This window comes from Polistes dominula, unplaced genomic scaffold, assembly GCF_049000335.1.
Source record: "Polistes dominula isolate Pdom_NZ unplaced genomic scaffold, Pdom_raw_medaka contig_17, whole genome shotgun sequence".
NCBI lineage: Eukaryota > Metazoa > Arthropoda > Insecta > Hymenoptera > Vespidae > Polistes > Polistes dominula.
The window spans coordinates 2,607,513-2,625,406 of record NW_028301049.1 but is presented as its reverse complement, the minus strand read 5'-3'; the positions used below and the strand labels follow the sequence as shown (position 1 = coordinate 2,625,406).

At 26.5% G+C, this 17,894-nt stretch overlaps 4 protein-coding genes and 1 long non-coding RNA gene across 7 annotated transcripts; 4 read left to right on the top strand and 1 right to left on the bottom strand.

Annotated features, from left to right (window-relative positions):
• Nucleotides 1-175: 175 nt before the first annotated feature.
• On the bottom strand, nt 176-8,531 carry LOC149031561 (uncharacterized). Of its 3 annotated transcripts, none has more exons than XR_016177602.1 (5): nt 8,453-8,531; nt 5,037-5,104; nt 2,821-3,105; nt 738-906; nt 176-616 (listed from the first exon to the last, which is right to left on the bottom strand). It is a non-coding gene; the product is annotated as an uncharacterized LOC149031561 (long non-coding RNA). The 3 variants fall into 3 exon arrangements; XR_016177601.1 differs by having other exon boundaries at nt 5,037-5,357; nt 8,453-8,517; XR_016177603.1 differs by lacking the exon at nt 5,037-5,104 and having other exon boundaries at nt 8,453-8,517.
• LOC107068019 (odorant receptor 10-like) lies at nt 901-2,439 on the top strand. Its single transcript, XM_089175473.1, has 4 exons — nt 901-1,403; nt 1,780-1,879; nt 1,944-2,054; nt 2,126-2,439. The coding sequence occupies exons 1-4, from the start codon at nt 970-972 to the stop codon at nt 2,348-2,350; spliced, it is 870 nt and encodes a 289-aa protein (XP_089031599.1). The 5' UTR covers nt 901-969; the 3' UTR covers nt 2,351-2,439.
• On the top strand, nt 2,997-5,043 carry LOC107068018 (odorant receptor Or2-like). The gene is made up of 5 exons (XM_089175482.1): nt 2,997-3,775; nt 3,954-4,053; nt 4,121-4,231; nt 4,612-4,767; nt 4,850-5,043. The coding sequence occupies exons 1-5, from the start codon at nt 2,997-2,999 to the stop codon at nt 4,901-4,903; spliced, it is 1,200 nt and encodes a 399-aa protein (XP_089031608.1). The 3' UTR covers nt 4,904-5,043.
• LOC107067918 (odorant receptor 13a) lies at nt 5,579-8,036 on the top strand. The gene is made up of 6 exons (XM_089175481.1): nt 5,579-6,382; nt 6,596-7,041; nt 7,118-7,217; nt 7,524-7,634; nt 7,704-7,859; nt 7,942-8,036. The coding sequence occupies exons 1-6, from the start codon at nt 6,014-6,016 to the stop codon at nt 7,993-7,995; spliced, it is 1,236 nt and encodes a 411-aa protein (XP_089031607.1). The 5' UTR covers nt 5,579-6,013; the 3' UTR covers nt 7,996-8,036.
• Nucleotides 8,532-8,693: 162 nt separating the features above from the next.
• SPG11 (spatacsin) lies at nt 8,694-16,429 on the top strand. The gene is given in 23 exon segments (XM_015324012.2): nt 8,694-9,042; nt 9,136-9,481; nt 9,578-9,629; nt 9,632-9,743; nt 9,817-10,974; nt 11,058-11,230; nt 11,307-11,581; nt 11,669-11,836; nt 11,925-12,155; nt 12,221-12,412; nt 12,491-12,610; nt 12,684-12,858; nt 12,958-13,181; nt 13,265-13,425; nt 13,495-13,813; nt 13,873-14,044; nt 14,144-14,503; nt 14,583-14,738; nt 14,823-14,971; nt 15,069-15,176; nt 15,251-15,544; nt 15,619-15,935; nt 16,013-16,429. Coding segments are annotated over 22 exon segments (5,400 nt in total). The 5' UTR covers nt 8,694-9,042; nt 9,136-9,199; the 3' UTR covers nt 16,215-16,429.
• The last annotated feature ends 1,465 nt before the right edge of the window (nt 16,430-17,894 follow it).

Sequence of the window (17,894 nt, the reverse complement as noted above, 5' to 3'; positions counted from 1 at the left end):
AAAAAAGAAATACCACAAAGGTTCTAATTAGCAAAAAAAAAAAAAACAATGAAACCATTGCAACAACTTTGTATTTCTTTTTTTTACATTATTTTTTTAATATCTTGCAACATCAAATGCACAAATTAAACACGCACCGAATATACTTGTGAAAAAAAAGAAATGAAAAATACAATTACAAAAATAACGTTTCTTTTTTCTTCTTACATTACAATCTAAAATACACGAATCAAAAATCTTAAAGAGAGAACAAATTAAAATCAAAATTAATCGTCACACAGTAACTAGTTAAAATATCGAAAATAAAATTAATCAACTGTGTGACGCGTTAACATTACCGATCGAATAACTAACTCGTAGCAAAATATATCTGATACTGGAAGGGTGGTAAAAAAAAACACGCGCTTGCGCTTAAGCTCATGAATATAAAACTATGAATTCCTTTTTTTTGAATCAATCTCCTCGAACTAAAGTTCCAACGTAAGCGGTCAGTCAAGCTTAAGCTCTCGAACGGTATTGACAACGTTCCTGTCTGATATCGATCGTGTGTAACATAACTTCTTCTCTTCTTCTTGTGTTGTTTAATTTTGTTTTCTTTCTTCCTTCCTTTCGTTCCCTATTAAACGAATGGAGAAAAAGTTAGAAGTGGACGACAAGGATTACGCTATAACAACTTGTCGTTATGTATTAAAACCAATCGGACTTTGGCCAATGATTTATGGACGTGCATCACTTACTGAAAGAATTGTATCAACTATTTTAGCTGTCATCAATTTATCAGTTGTTTGTTTCGTTTTAATACCATTCAGTATTTACATACTGTATTATGAAAACAACATTAACATCAAATTAAAATCATTCGGACCACTTGGTTTTTGTTTAACGTCAACCATCAAATATTGTTACCTTGGATTTAAAAGAAAATCAATTAGTCGTTGTATAGCTCATGTTGAAAATGATTGGGAAACAATGATTGATCAAAATAATCGTACTATCATGAAAAAGTATGCTACAATTGGTAGAAATTTGACTATACTATGCGCGATATTTCTTCACAGTGGTGGAATGTCATATCACACGATCATGACACTTTCCATGACTAAAAAAATCAATGAAACTGTCACCATCAGACCATTAACTTATCCAGGATACGACATTTACTTTGATGTTCAAGCTAGTCCAACTTATGAGATTATTTTTTTTCTACATTGCATTTGTGCCATAGTTATGCATAATATTACAACTGCTGGATGCAGTCTTGCTGCTACTTTTGTTACACATGCTTGTGGTCAAATACAAATTGTCATGTTTAGATTGAGTGATCTTGTTGAAGGAAAGGAAAGTGATGTCGGATTGAGTGATCGTATGGCTATACTTGTGAGAGATCATGTCAGAACTTTAAGGTAAATTGCAATCTTATTTTTTTTTAACATTGTTCTTGTTTCTTACTGACGATGTTGATGAGTGAAATTTTTAACTGAGGATTTAAAGTTTACAAATATTTTTTAAATTATTACTTTATCATATCTATCTATCTATCTATCTAAAAATAATTTTTTAATTTAATATATGATTTTTGTTACACAATTTGCTACTTGAAATTATATTATTCTTTGTGATTGTTTTTCAAATTAAAATATTGTCCTCAATTAACAATTTCTACAAGATTCGTGAAAGTGTTTACATACTATTTATTATTTTCTTTTTTTCTCCTTCATATTTACATTAAAAAAAAATTTATTATATTGTTTAGTTCATGGAAACAAACAATTGTTGCAGATTTTGTGCAGAAGTTGAAAAGGTACTTCGTGAAGTATGCTTGTTAGAAGTGGTAGCATCCACATTGATCATTTGCTTGCTGGAATATTATTGTATAACGGTAAACAATAATAAAACATTTTACATTAGAGATAAACAATATTTCATCAATTTTCTTATTATAGGAATGGGAGAACAACGATCGGATTGCAACTATAACATACGTCATCCTGTTAATTGCATTCACTTTTAACATATTTATATTTTGTTATATTGGTGAATTATTGGTCGATCAGGTATATCTTTTTATAATTTTTCAATTATACAAATTATTTTACAAAATGAAATCTTGAAATTTTAACGACAGTGCAAAAAAGTTGGTGTTGCATCGTACAACATCGAATGGTATCGTTTACCAAAAAACCTTGGCCTAAATTTGATCCTATTAATAGCAATCTCGAATTGTCCATCAAAGATAACAGCTGGAAAATTCTTCGAACTATCACTTTTCACATTTGGCAGTGTAAGTAAACATTCAAATCATAAAATGTACGAACAATTCAAAAATATATCTTATTTTTTTTATTTATGAATGAATCTTCAGGTACTAAAAACTTCCGTCGTTTATCTCAACCTGATTCGAACGATCACAGATTAAAAAACTGAAAAAAATCAACTTGACAACATACGATTTTTTATCATACACATTTTTAATTAACATACGATTCATCAAGTTTGTATTCATCCTATGATAAATTATAAATTAATTCAAAGTTGTTTATGTATATATATACATATATATATTTATATGATAAAAATGTTACAAGATAAATTTTTATGGTATATAAAAAGATAAAATAACTTACGTGATATTTTTAAATAATTTTAATAACTAAAAAATGAAACTAACACGAATTAAACGAACTTCTTCAAACACGATCCTTCATGTTGCTCGCACATTCGTTTTGATTTAAATGACTGACAAAAGACAGGTTTGATCACACACACACACACACACATATGTACATGCAATAGAAATACGTTCGATAGAAACTAACATACCTTTGATATAATGCGAAACATTGAAGGGTGGACGCGCTTGCGCATTTGATTAAAATCGAACAACCCTTCTTATCATCCTCTCGCGTTCAGTTGAACCCTTGCTGTCATTCAAACTCAATCCTATCGATCTGAATAGGACTGAGTAATCGTTGAATAGTTTTTTGTTTTCTAAGGTAATGGAAAAAAGCTTGCAAAGGGATGACAAAGGTTACGCGATACGACTTTGTCGATTCGTGTTAAAGCCAATTGGACTTTGGTCGATGATTTATGGACATGTGTCGCGTGCTGAAAAAATTTTATCGGTTGTATTAGCTGTCACGTGTTTTTCGACAGTTTGTTTCGTCTTATTACCAGCCGGTCTTTATACAATTTTATACGAACACAATATAAATGCAAAATTAAAACTTTTCGGACCTGTCGGTTTTTGTTTAACGTCAACCATCAAATATTGTTATCTTGGATTAAAAGGACAAGCTATTGGACGTTGCATCGAACATGTTGAAAATGATTGGAAAATGGTGCGCGATCGGAATCATCGAACGATTATGATCGAATATGCTACACTCGGTAGAAATCTTACCGTTCTTTGCGCACTTTTTCTTTTCAGTGGTGGAATGTCTTATCATACTGTTATGACCTTATCATCTAGTACCAAAATTAATGAAACATTTACAATAAGACCACTCACTTATCCTGGATACGACAGGTACTTTGACGTACAGGCTAGTCCAACTTACGAAATTGTTTTCTTTCTACATTGCGTTTGTGCAATGGTCATGTACAGTATCACTACAGCTGCTTGTTGTTTGGCTGCTACTTTTGTTACTCATGCTTGTGGACAAATACAAATCGTTATGACAAGGCTTAGTGATCTTGTCGAAGGTAGGGAAAGCAGTGGTATTGAATTAAATGATCGACTTGTTATTATCGTTCGGGATCACGTCAAAACTTTAAGGTAAATCGATTTGTATAAATGATTTTGTCATTTTAAATTCACGAAAATATTTGTAATAAATCTGTGCACCTTTTTGAACGATACGTAAAAAGAATTCAACTATTAATGCATCGTTAAACAAATTTGTGAAATAAATTGTTTCATTTTGTTATAAAAAATGGTTCACAATTTTTTTCAGGTTTTCCGTACAAGTTGAAAAAGTTCTTCGAGAAGTATGCTTGTTGGAATTAGTAGCATCAACATTGATCATATGTTTGCTCGAATATTATTGTATGACGGTAAAAATGATGAATGATGTATGGATGATAAAAAAAAAATTATATTGAAAATAATTTATACTTTTAGGAATGGGAAAATAACGATCCTATTGCAACACTGACTTATTTCATACTGTTAATTTCTTTTACTTTTAATATATTTATATTTTGTTATATCGGTGAATTGCTCGTCGAACAGGTTGGTTTTTTTTATTTTAAATTCCTTTATAGGGTTTTTTTTTTTTTTTAACTCCTTGATATACAAATTTAATGAAATTCGTAACACATATTTCAAATATTATTTTATTTGTCTAAAAACAATTGTTCAAAATTATAATACAGAATAGAATATTGAAATATTTTAATTATTAAATATAATATAAATATGTAAATATCATTTAACAAATTAATAAATTATTAATTAATTAAGTAGAATTTTTATAAATAAAAATTTAGTAATTTTGAAAAGTATACAAAAATAATTACGTGTATCCAAGATATTGTTGTATACCAAGGAGTTAATAATTAATAATTGTTTGAGACGAACAATCAAAAAAATTGAACATTTTAAAATAACAGTGCAAAAAAGTTGGAGCAGCAACATACAATGTGGAATGGTATCGTTTGCCTAAAAACGTTGGCCTTGGTTTAATTTTATTAATAGCAATTTCAAATTATCCACCAAAAATCACCGCTGGAAAATTATTTGAATTATCTCTTTTTACATTTGGTAAAGTAAGTATTTTTAGTTTTTTTTTTTTTTTTTTTTTTTTTTATCAAAAATGTTAATATTTTATTAATTTTTTATATACTTCAGGTTCTTAAAACGTCCGTAATTTATCTCAACTTAATTCGGACTATCACAGATTAAAATATATATATATATATAGGAAAAACAAGTAGCATTTCGTATTTAAATATTTAAATGTAAATATTCCTAGATAAACAAATTTATATGCAATTTATTAAATTTTTTTTTTTTATCAATTAACAATAATACTAACTGCGAGAACTGATGAGTGATTAGATTGTTTGCTTGATTACATTGTCAGCCGAATTTCGATGTTTTTATCTAAAAAAAAAAAAAAATAGATTAAAATGATTAAGTTTAAACAAATGTATATATATGTATATAAATTTGTTTAAATAATCCTACTATGCTTGATAAACCTAATCTATCCATTCGTTGAACTCTTTAAAACTCCGCCTATATGCGCGTATGGTTGCGCATGTGTAACCTGTAACATACAACTACTCTACTCCGACAATATGGCGATCCCAATAATACTTGATCTCAATTGTACAAATATTGTTTATAATAATATCTAAAATGAATAATATTATATATATAATTATATTTAACTGAAAGAAAATTGAATAAAGAAATAATTTATTTAATCTATAATGCAATTATTTTGTAAATATTTAAATTATAAATAATCTAAATTGTTAATATTAAAATTCTATATAATTTATAAAACATTAAACATATAAATATGATTAGATTTATAAAAATACCATATCGTCATGAAAATGATTATTAAAAGTAATATTAATAATTATTATTCAAAAAGAATTTATTATGAAAAATATAATTTCATTAATATAATCAATTTTATGAAATAAAAATTAAAAAATTATTGCTCGATATATCTAACTAAATATTTATTATTAATCTAATTTATATTTACTTACTATAATTATCATTAACAAGTATAAATGTGTGAATTCAATTCAAAATAAATTCTCACATATACAACACACACACATAACTAATCCATAAGATATATTAGCGATGTGACATGTGATTAGAGATAACTCAATCTAAAAGAAAAAGCAATCATACTTAAAATTATATATCAAACGTACGCAGACGCAAGCGCAGTAAAAGAGAATCAAAATAATCGATCGTACGTCGTCAACAAGTAAGAGTTTCAAATCAATTTGAAATTAGTCTAACGTTAAACTTTCAATCAGAAGGATGAAAAATACTTCGGAAAAATCTTCTAAACGCATAACATCGTTAAAAAATCGTGACAAAGATATCGAATATGCGATAAAGTATGGTCGTTTCGTACTCACGTCGATTGGAATTTGGCCTGATAGAGAAAACAAAATTCAAAATTATCTTTTAAATTTTGGTATAATTACTGGTAATCTTGTATTAAGTTTCGCAATAATACCTTGCGCTTTGCACATCATTTACGAAGAAAAGGATACTAATTCGAAATTAAAATTATTCGGTCTTCTAATGTTTTGCGTTTGTGTGATGATCAAATATTTTGCTTTATCAATGCGCCGATCTGATATCGTTCAATGTATCGAATGTTTAAAAACTGATTGGTATCAGGTCAGTCAATTATTTTTATATTTATTAATATAATACTTTTTTTTTTTTAATATCTAAATATAACATAGTAAATGTTCTGAAATATATATCTGCAATTACAATGACACGTTATCTACAAAAAAAAAAAAAATATTTTAAATTTGATGAAAATATATTAAAGATAACAATTGCATTATATTTGACAAGTTAGGAAATTGGACGACGTTGCGATAGGTAAAACATCAGATACATCGTGAATTAATGTTAAAATATGCAAAGATTGGAAGAAATCTTACGATGACCTGCGCCATTTTCATGTATTCAGGAGGTGTCATTTATCATACGATTTTACCATTTGCAAGTCCACGTATGATAGATTTATCTAATCGTACATTAAAACCATTGGTTTATCCAAGCTACAGTGTACTTTACGATGTACAAAAAAGTCCTATTTATGAATTTGTTTATCTCGCTCATTGCATGTGTGGATACATGATTTATTCAGTAACAACTGGTGCTTGTGGTTTAGCAGCAATTTTTGCAATGCACATTTGCGGACAAATTGAAATTTTAATAACATTGATTGACGATCTTGTTGATGGACAAAAATATAATTTTTCTAAGATTTCTATCGGTCAACGATTAACTGATATTATCAAACGACACTTACATGTATTACGGTATTTATTTAGAAATTATTTTCTCTTGAGATTTTAATTAGAAAAGAAAATAAATTGAAATATATGTATAATACAGATTTATTGCTAGTTTGGAAAAACTTTTGCAAGAAGTTTTTCTGATCGAATTTGCTGGTTCTACTTTTTTAATATGCTTATTGGAATATTACTGCATTATGGTAAGCAAATTGATGTAAAATTATGATTGCATAATTTTTTAAATCATTCACTTAATTTATAATATTTTTAAGAAGAAATTTTAATGATTTTCTTCCTCTCCCCTGTTTATATTTATGCAATGAAAATGTTAGATTATATTGAAAAATGTTCTAAAATTTATCCATGTCTTCTGTTCAAGTTTTATATTCACATTAACAATTAATAAATTTAATCCTTTTAGTTTACGTACATCAAAAATATAAAATACAAATATTCTTTTAAAATGTTTAAATTTAAAATTGATATTTTTCTTTATTTTTATACAGGATTGGGAAGAAAATAATAAGATTGGTCTGTTCACTTATATCATATTACTGATTTCCTTAAGTTTTAATATTTTCATATTGTGCTATATTGGAGAATCTTTAACAAATAAGGTAAATTACTAATCATTGTAATTAAATACATTGTATACATTAATATTTGTATTTTATATTTAATGAAAGACAAGTAAAGTTGGTGAAAGATTTTATACAATTGAATGGTATCGTTTATCACCAAAACTAGCATCAGGATTAATTTTAATAATTGCTATATCTAATAATCCTGTAAGGATAACTGCAGGAAAAATGGCTGATTTATCTTTGCTTACTTTCAGCAATGTAAGTATCTAATAATTAATAATAGAATTAAAAAAAATATATTTCATTAAATTCTTTTTATCAAATGTAATTATTTTTTCAGATATTAAAAACATCAATAGCATATCTAAATTTCTTAAGAAAGCTGATTATGTAAATATGGGTTAACAATTAAAGTAATTGTTAAAAAAATAAAAACTATTTTAGTATGATCATATTTATAGATATTATAAAAATTATTAAACACTATATGTAGACTAAAAATTAGAAAATAAATTTATATAAATATATGAGCTATATATATATATATATTCATAAATTCATAAATAATATGAAATTAATAATTGCATTATATATAAATAAACAAATTATGAAATATAATATTCTTTGTGCAAATTAATTGACATAATAATTGAATAAATCAAATTATTAAAATATAATTAAAGATATATATTACAATTATGAAATTTCTTAAATTTGTTGGTTAGTTTAACATAATTACAAGTATAATACTAATTTTATTTGTTTACAATTATTTCCAAATTTTCAAATAAATAATAAAACAAAATCTCGTCAAAATTTGTATAAAAAGACAATTATAAACAAATACTTACAATAATAAACACTAAAAACAATAATTAAACAATATAAATAATTAATTTTTCTTCTTTAACAACAAACACACGAATAACGTAACATTCCAATGGTACTCTTCGCTGATTGGTGGTTGAAATCTTTCGAGATATTCGATTCGATTATCGAAGAACACATGTGACATCTGTTAGAAAATTATGAAATTATAAAATACTATACTAATTCTAAGAATGAAATGATCATATGATATATATCATGAATGAAAAACAAGTAAACGTAAAGAATGTGTCAAAGTTTTGTATATAAAGATCAGCTGTTAATTTTTTTCTCATTCATAATGACAAAACGCACCATTACAGTGTATGCATTTCTCTCTATGTTAGATACGTGTTCTCTGTTTGTACTATGAAACATTATTACGCATTATTTAGGTATGTGAAATATTAGTTTAATAAAACAACCACACACAAACAATCAAAGTCGAGATTATTATCCTAATCTCATTTGTTATTCTACACCAACATATGGGTCATTTGCTGTCATTTCTTTCATGTTGTGCCTTGACACCACCAATTCTCATCAAATTTGGTTATTATCATCCTCTAAACATGTAAGTATTTATTTTATTTAACTAGATTTTTGTTAAAGTTAAATTATATATTTATAAAACTTAATTTAATTGATTATATTTTCATTGTTACAGGTGATTTAAATTTTGTCACAATATCACATTTAAAGTTCTTTGTAAAAAATATAACAAATCTATAATGTCTGAAAAGCAAACTGTTGGTGGAATACCAGTTCAATGTTTGACTGGTGAATCTGCTGCTATATGGTCTGGTTGGCGTATACTGGGTGACCGAGAAGTTGTAAGAGAAGCTTCTGCTAAAGGGACTTATATTAATTTAGCTTACAAATATTTGGCGTATAGGAAAAATTGTACCATCGACAAAGCTAAAGTTTATTTTAACGAAGAAGTAGAACTCTGGATTAGAGAATTAATAAACAAATGTCAAGTGCATCGAGCTTCTCACATTTTAAAAAATATAGTATGTATTAAATTATTGTACATACTTTTTAAATATGCAACACCGATAACAAACGCATAATGATAAACAATTTAATGTTCATCAATGATTTTTTAGGGAAAGGATCCTACACAACATATATTTGAAGTTTGTATTAAAACTGCGGAACCCTTTTAAGAGAATATTTATGTGATTATATGATTAATGTTAATGGTTTCAATGAGACGCAGAAAGAAGCATGGGATATTATACAAAGTATTTTACAGTATGAAAAAAATAATATGTAAGTATTTCAAATTATTGAATGAAACATATTACATTTATGCTCATTGAAATATTATATTTATTTTTCATAGGCTTGAAAATGTATTTAGTAATACGATATGCATAGAAGATATAATAAATTTACCTGACAATATTAAACAAGCATTGTGTACAGAATTGTATATTCAATTATTCGAACCAAAGTTAATAAGAAATACGATTAATAGTGTCGTCTGGAATTGCTTGTTGTTATATAATAAAATTGATATTATTAAATATTGGATCGATAAAAGATACAGTAATAATGCAATAATTACAGAAGCGTATGAGATCAATGAAAATTTTCAAAAATTGGTCGATAATTTGACTATCACTCCTGAAATGATCGAACAAATTGATCTGTCGGATGCTAATAAGCTTATAAAAGAACTAACAAAAAATCATTTGTGCAAATATGGAATATTTACTAAAACTGAACAAGATAATTTCAAGTTAACATTAGCAAGGATATTCAGTAGTCAATTGACATTAAAAGATTTTGAAGAAATATTATCTTATGAAAGTTGCAATATTAATAAAAATGAATTTTTGGAAAATATTAATATAAATTATTATCTCGCACAACAGAATCATTCCGTAGAGATAATGTCAAAAGGAAAGAATTTATTTAATACTCTAACTAAAATGCGTGATCCGCAATGTAATATTTTAGATACAGTGACCGATGCAATATTTCAAAATATTCATTATATATCTGATAATTTTACTGACCTTTTAAAAGACAATTATTTAATAACTTTTGCATTAGTATTTTTACAATATTGCAAGATAGATAATGCATTATGTTCTGTAAATGAAAATGTTGAACTTAATGACAATTTCAAAAATATGTTTAATAATGAACATGGATTACAAATAGGTGCTAATATCGTGCCATATGAAATCCTTTGCAATACGCTAAATAATATACCAATAATACACCGCATTATTCTAAATGAATCAAAGAAAAATGATATAACTGTGTATGAACTGTTAGATGGTTATCAAAGATTTACTGCTAAACAATTTTTTAAATGGAGATACAATAATGAACCAATGCCAAATTTTTCAAATGAAAGTTTAGTTAAAAGATATGGATACAAGGAAACGTTAACATATGCTTATTATTTGAAAGAAGGAAGACCTAACATGGCTTTCTATACACTTCAAAATACACAAGGAAAACCTTTTAAAAATATTTCTTCTAGAATGTGAGTTATTTTTGTCCTTTAATATTTCAATATTATATTTCAAAATTTGTATTTAATCTAACAGTGAGTTTTAATTGTTTCAGGAAGTGTAAAGCTGCTTTTTATGCTCATTGTTTAGCTTTAAAAAATTTACATAATTCTGAACTAGTCTGTAGTTGTATTTCCTTCCTCGAAATGATAGGAATCAATTCAGAAATTTTAAGATTACATATCACTGCAGCTGATTACGTTCAGAAACATCTTAATATATCTATTGGTAATACTACTTTTCTTTTATTTAATAAAATTATATAAATAATTTTATAATCTAAAGTATTTTTATAATGTTGCAGGTCCCTTATTAGAATCTATAATGTTCAAAAATCAAGTTAACTTAGAAACCATAATGGTATACTTAGAAAAAAGTTTTCAATCCTATCTAAATGACAATACAATCAACGAAGATACTCTCTTCTTCGATGCACTAAGAATCTGGGAATTTATAATACAATTTGCACGAACTCACGATTCATCTTTACCAGATACTCTTTTAAAGTACTTAGCTCAGAAAGATTTATGGTTTGAGTTTGTTTTAGTTGGACACATTTTTACTTATCCTACGTCACAAGTATGTACTTCAAATACCTTTAAACTAAACCTATCCTTGTGATCAACAAAGAATTTACTATAAATAATTGTCCTCTTAATTTTACAGATTTTAATGCTTGCAAAAGAATTTCGAAATGTTAATATACGTGAACATTTGTTAACTTGTTTTAATACAGAATCTACAAATCTTTTGTCACATCCCAAATATGAAATCAAATTGAAATCCAGGGATGTAAGACAATTTTTATATTGCAAGATTGGATTAAGACAAAATGTAAACAAATTGAATAATATTTCAAAATACTTAATATATATCATTAAATAATATTGTAATATAACATATAATCAATATTTTTGTGTAGGAATCAACATCTTCCAGTGCATCATCTTCGTTAACGGAAAGCAGCAGCAGTGACACGTACTCGTCGGCTTCAGAAAAAATGTCTCTACCTGAAAATATATTTTCTTCTGACGATGACTTGTGGATGACAATTTTAAAGTGTCATCACAGTCATGATCCACCCAGTGCATTATTACATGTATCTCGTATAACTTTAAGACCTATATTAATTATTTTGGCAACTTGCTATGAGGTATAGTAAACAACATTCGAATATTTTACTTTATTAAATAAATTTGCTAAAGAAATTTATTTTAGCCATCGTTAACTACTTCCTATTGTTATTCCTGGATGGTAATATCTACGGCAAATAAAAGTATTCTATTTGATTATGCAGAATGCTTAGATCAAGTAATGTGGCCAGCTAACAAAGTATTAGAATTGATACCAAGATTAGTATCATCTGGATATGTTTGTACATTAAACAGAGGATTCCAAATTTTCATGCCTGTAAGCTCGCATTTTTTATTAATAATAATAATTATTTTTTTTTTAATATTATAATTAAAATATTATTAAATATTTTAGGACAACATATTAAATTCATTTTTCGAATTCCTTGTACGATGTACAAATTATGGCGAATTTAAAGAATGCCAACAATACTTGAAAGACTTTCAAACACGATCATCGATGCTTATATGCAGTGTACGCATATATTTTATATTTTTATTAATATTAAAAGTACGATTGAATGATTAATAATATTTGATATTTTTAGAAAATTGTTAATTGGGAGTCTGTAGATAACACGTATTTGAAAAATTTTTATTGGATTGCAATATTAGTTATAAAATGTATCGTAGTAGCACTTGCTCATAATTTTCGAAGTACGCAATTACAGATACATTTTTTAAGTGCTTTGGTAAAGTGCAATTTTCATTGCGGATTGCCAGGTAATAAAATAATAATTATTTTTATTGATACTACATAAAATAAGATTTGCTGATTGAAAATAATTTCTGTTTTGTTTTGTTTTGTTTTGTTTTTTCCAGTCGACACACCTGATTTTCAAAGCCTTTTAAACATTACGAAGGTTTTGTTAAAAACTGAAATTATGTTGAATTTTGCAGCTTTTACTGTTACAGATAATGTGTATAATTACAATGAAGAAATAAAAAGATGTATTAATTGTTTAGTAGAACGTAAAGATTACATTAATGCATTACAAATATGCAAAATAGCTGCATTAGATACGTCAGAAATTATAATCGCTCAGGTATATCAGGTTTAACAAATTAATTTCAATTTTAATTCTAATTTTTTTTATAAAAATTAGAATTAAAAAACAATTCTTTCTAGTATCGCAATGAATTTGAACATGACTCGAGTACCAAAAGTAAACTAAAAAAATCATTTTGGAAACGATGTACGGACGATTTTAAAAAATACAACGTGCCATCTGAAAAAGCAGCAGAATTTTTAGTCGAACATGCTGAAAAAGTTCTGTCCCATAAAGAAAGGTATTTTACGATTACAATTATTTATATAAACAATTTAATATATTGTATTAATATTTAATTTTAATACAGATACGAAATATTAAAGTTTGCTTTTGAAACATTAAAAGATAGTCAAATAGAACGGCAAACGATTGACACCTTAGAAATGGCTATGTGGAAATCTTGTATTTTAATTGGTCCTAATAATGTATTATTAGAATATGAGGACGAAATTTTAAAAAAATTAAAAACTGAATTACTCTCAGGATTAAATAAATTACAAGTTACGTGTACTTTAGCTGATGCTAATGAAGAGAGTGCTGCTGAATATTTAATTAATAAATTAATCGATGCTGGAAAACTTGACGTCGCTTTGAGAATTAGTACGATATTTAATTATAAACACAGAGTAAGTATTATTAATTATTAATTATAATTATAAAATAATCATAAGAGTAATTTTTACAGGATTTGCAAGTGTTACTTCTCTGTTTAAGTTTAGCAGAGGGAGAATTATTGTATACAGAATTAACATTGCAACAAAAAGATTTTTTGATCGAAGGTGACAAAAGTGTACCACAAAAATACAGTATTCTCAAAAATCGTGGTCTTCAAAGGTTTTCATCGTCGTCTTCGTCAAGTAATTATGCTATTTTTTTTTTTCTAATATGATTTAATTTATATACGTACACTAATTGAAATAAACTAATGTAAATGCATATTTTATTTCTTATTTCAGTAAATACGATTGGAACGGAATCTGGTAAAACAATCGATGTAAAAAGTACACCAATTCGACAAAATCAAATCGAATGTATGTCAACTCTAGAAAAGTTAATAAAAACACTTCGTAATGGTGTCGATACAGGTTCTAGAATATTTTTATGTTATAAACTTGCAATAAGATTAGGAAAATCGTATCAATCTTTAATCAAATTAGACGAACCAGTTGAACTTTTACAAGAGGTAACGGATAGCAATATTGATAATAAATTTGAAACCGCTAATGATATTATAATAGCATATAAAATAAAAAGTAATGAGATAGCATCGTTTTTAACGAAAAATATAGTACACAGTATTACCAAAGCGATCGAAGGTAGGTTAAATGAAGAAAATATTTGATCTTCGATCTATTTTTTTACATTACATCGATAACGATAAATGAATTCTTTTAGATAAACAAGACGACTCGATAATAATGTGGGGATGTCCTTTAGATGCAAGCTTTCATTTAATAATGGAATTGTGCAGTGATATTTCCATCTTGGGATTAAATCTTCTAGAAACAGCGCACAAGTTAATGGGATATTCTCAAGGAGAAAAGAGAAATGGTAATTCATATCGTAACGTTGTATATTTTCTTATCAATAATTTATTTTTTTCCTAAATTAATGTACTTTTCATTGATTTGTCAGTTTCAACATTAAAAACAATAGTAGAATTGTTGATAAGATCTCATGATTGTTTCACCGCCTGTTGTAACATGGAAGGAATAGCATCTATATTAAGAAAATGTCAAAACATTGCTAACACTTTACAAATTCGTAAAAATTGGATGTTATTGGTAAATATTTTCATTTTATTTGTGTGCTTGAACATTACTTTAAAACAAAAAAAATTATAAAATCTAATAAGTATTATTTTTACATATCTTTTTGCAGGTTCGTCTTGTGACCGGTGTTGGTCGTTTTACGGAAATGAATTATATTTTTCAAATATTAAAAGAAAATGATCAATTCGAGTTCTTACTTGGTAAAGGTTTGGATAAGGTATTCTAATATACTTTGTATACATTTCCTAATTTTTTTTTTTACTGTTTTTTATATTATTTTGATTTTAACAGGTGCCAGGTTTAAAAACAGCATTACTAGAATTTTTAAAACGTAACTGTCCTGAAAATAAAGAACTCTTTACTTTAGTAGCGTTACATTTTCGTCTTTATTACGAAATAGCTTTAATGTGGGAAAATGAAGCGAAGGAAACAACTAAAGAACTTATGTCCGATTTGATGAAAGAACAAGGAAAACAAGCGAGTTCTTCTCGTGTTGAATTAAAATTAATTAAAACCGAAAGTCTTCAACAAAATTTACAAATAATAGTTATGAACTTTACACATGCTGCACAATATTATTTACAAGTAATATATTACAAATATTTTTCTATTATTTTAAATCGTATGACACTTTTCTAAAGTAAATGTTTCTATTATAGGACAATAAATTACATCTAGCAAATAAATGTTATCAACAAGCGCAACTAATTGCTTTGCAAATTGCATTACTCAATGCTACATCAAATCAACCTACTATATGCATTCTTAATTTAAAAACTGATCAAATAGATAAAATCCTAAGCGAGACGTTAAATTTTCAACAAGCTTTGATAGTTGCCAGAGCTTATAATCATCATCCAGATTGGGCAAATATTATTTATAATCATTATATACTTAACGGAGAGATAAAGTACCTGAAAGATTTCATTACGGTAATCAAACTTTCTTCCAATGTAACTGAAGACTGTGCACGTAGGTAAGTTCTATGATAAATGCATTATTGTTTTCTATTTGTTGCTATTAACATATTTTTTAATTCATCTAATTTTATAGATATAGATCTGAAAAAAATCTTACCAATTCGATGAAAAATAATATGAAAACATTAATATCAGAATTGGTGGATATTGAATGTAAATATATGCTAGCGAGTCAATTAGGATTTAAGGAAATCGTTGAAGTTATGCTAAATAGTCCTGCAACGGCTGCTTATCTCAAGGATACAGTATGGAAAAAGGGTTACAAGTCGTCGTGATTGATAGTACTCTACATTCCATTTACAATGTATTTAATGAAATTAATTTTTTTTTTTTTATATATGTTATTTGTATTGTATGTAAGATAAAAAAGTAACACTGATAAGTTATTAGAAGTGCAAGCCTTATACAGTAAAAACTATATATTTTACTACACTCTGATCCTGATGTAATATTGAAATTAATAAACTGTATTTTTTATATAAAATTATAATTACCATTTTAGAATATTTTCTTTAGGATTCCATTAAGATTACAATTCCTGCTAAATGAGTTTATTAAACCTACTTCAGATATAATCGAAATTTTCAATCAATTGTTTTGTAATTAATGAATATTGGTACGATATTGCAAATAATAAATTTATTTAGAATTTTTCATGATTTAATTACAAACCTTTTATGCACAAGTATAATTTGAATAAACGTTTCTACTTTGTTAGGGAATTATACTCGAATGTGCAAAGTTTGGATGATTATATTAAAGATAATGAAAAATCGTCTACCAAACAATTAATTGAAAATAACAATTTATTGAAATGTCGAATCAGGTTATTGAAATATATCGATCGTTTAATCGAAGCTATAGAGAGGGAAGAATTTAAAAAAAAGGAAGGTAAGTATACATTTTCTTTTTTCATATTTCTTTTACGAAGACGAAATATCGGATAGGAATAAAAAATTCGATATATTGGTTTCTTATTGCAGCGTTTGAATTTTTGAAAGTATCGAATGAAACCATGAAAAAAACTATTTCTAAATTTCAAGATTCTATAAATCGAGAAAACGTACACGTAGAATTTCAGAGATTGGATAATCTGAATACCGAAAGACTTTTAAAGATTGATCCTAAAGTGTTTTAATTTATTTCCACATTATTATCGTCTTAAAACAAATCTAATTAAAAGTGTGTACCTGTTTAAACAATTCGATGAATTTAATTGAAATTTATAATATAAAAACAAATTAAATTATGCTACGAGTATTAGAAATAAATTATGTATATTAAATATTTTTATAATCTTTTATTGATTTTTTAACTTCTGTAGTTTTTATTTCTGCATCATAACTTTACTCAATTTCTAAATGTTGATATACGTAAATAAACGTAGCAAAAGTTGAAAAGCGATAGGAATACTTAGAAAATAAAATACGTAAGAAAAATATACAGCTTCCAATGTATTTCAATAAATACAGTAAAGTTTGAAACGTAAGAAAAATATATAGGAACTAATATACAGGATTCAATAAATAAAAAAAATAAAAATAAAAAAAAAAAAGAAACAAAATCAATATCACGAATATTTTTGTCATCCTCTAAATTTGAATACATTTACTAAAAAAAAAATATATATATATATATATATAGTAAAATACACGTATAAATATACACACACCTAGACGTGTAAACGTAAGTTTCGTATTTTTAGGGAAAAGTAGAAAAAAAAGAAAAAGGGGGAGGGGAGGGGAGGGGGTGGAGGGAGGTATCACTGGTTATATTTTCTACCCGCTTACCGCATTACGCCTTCCTTACCGCTTTTCAGAAAACCAACCCCTATTCGATAATTTCTCTACTTATGGGATTAATCTTTATACGATGCAGTGAGATGGGTTTTCGATAGATCGATACGCCAGCTGACAGACACAGGCACGCGTTTCTAAGCCGCTTATAACGATACC

Coding starts and splice junctions, on each gene's coding strand:
- LOC107068019 (XM_089175473.1), top strand. CDS start 970: ATGATTGATCAAAATAATCGTACTATCATGAAAAAGTATGCTACAATT. Junction 1,880..1,943: donor TGGAATATTATTGTATAACG/GTAAACAATAAT, acceptor TTCTTATTATAG/GAATGGGAGAACAACGATCG. Junction 2,055..2,125: donor GTGAATTATTGGTCGATCAG/GTATATCTTTTT, acceptor TTTTAACGACAG/TGCAAAAAAGTTGGTGTTGC.
- LOC107068018 (XM_089175482.1), top strand. CDS start 2,997: ATGGAAAAAAGCTTGCAAAGGGATGACAAAGGTTACGCGATACGACTT. Junction 3,776..3,953: donor GATCACGTCAAAACTTTAAG/GTAAATCGATTT, acceptor AATTTTTTTCAG/GTTTTCCGTACAAGTTGAAA. Junction 4,054..4,120: donor TCGAATATTATTGTATGACG/GTAAAAATGATG, acceptor TTATACTTTTAG/GAATGGGAAAATAACGATCC.
- LOC107067918 (XM_089175481.1), top strand. CDS start 6,014: ATGAAAAATACTTCGGAAAAATCTTCTAAACGCATAACATCGTTAAAA. Junction 7,635..7,703: donor GAGAATCTTTAACAAATAAG/GTAAATTACTAA, acceptor ATTTAATGAAAG/ACAAGTAAAGTTGGTGAAAG. Junction 7,860..7,941: donor CTTTGCTTACTTTCAGCAAT/GTAAGTATCTAA, acceptor TTATTTTTTCAG/ATATTAAAAACATCAATAGC.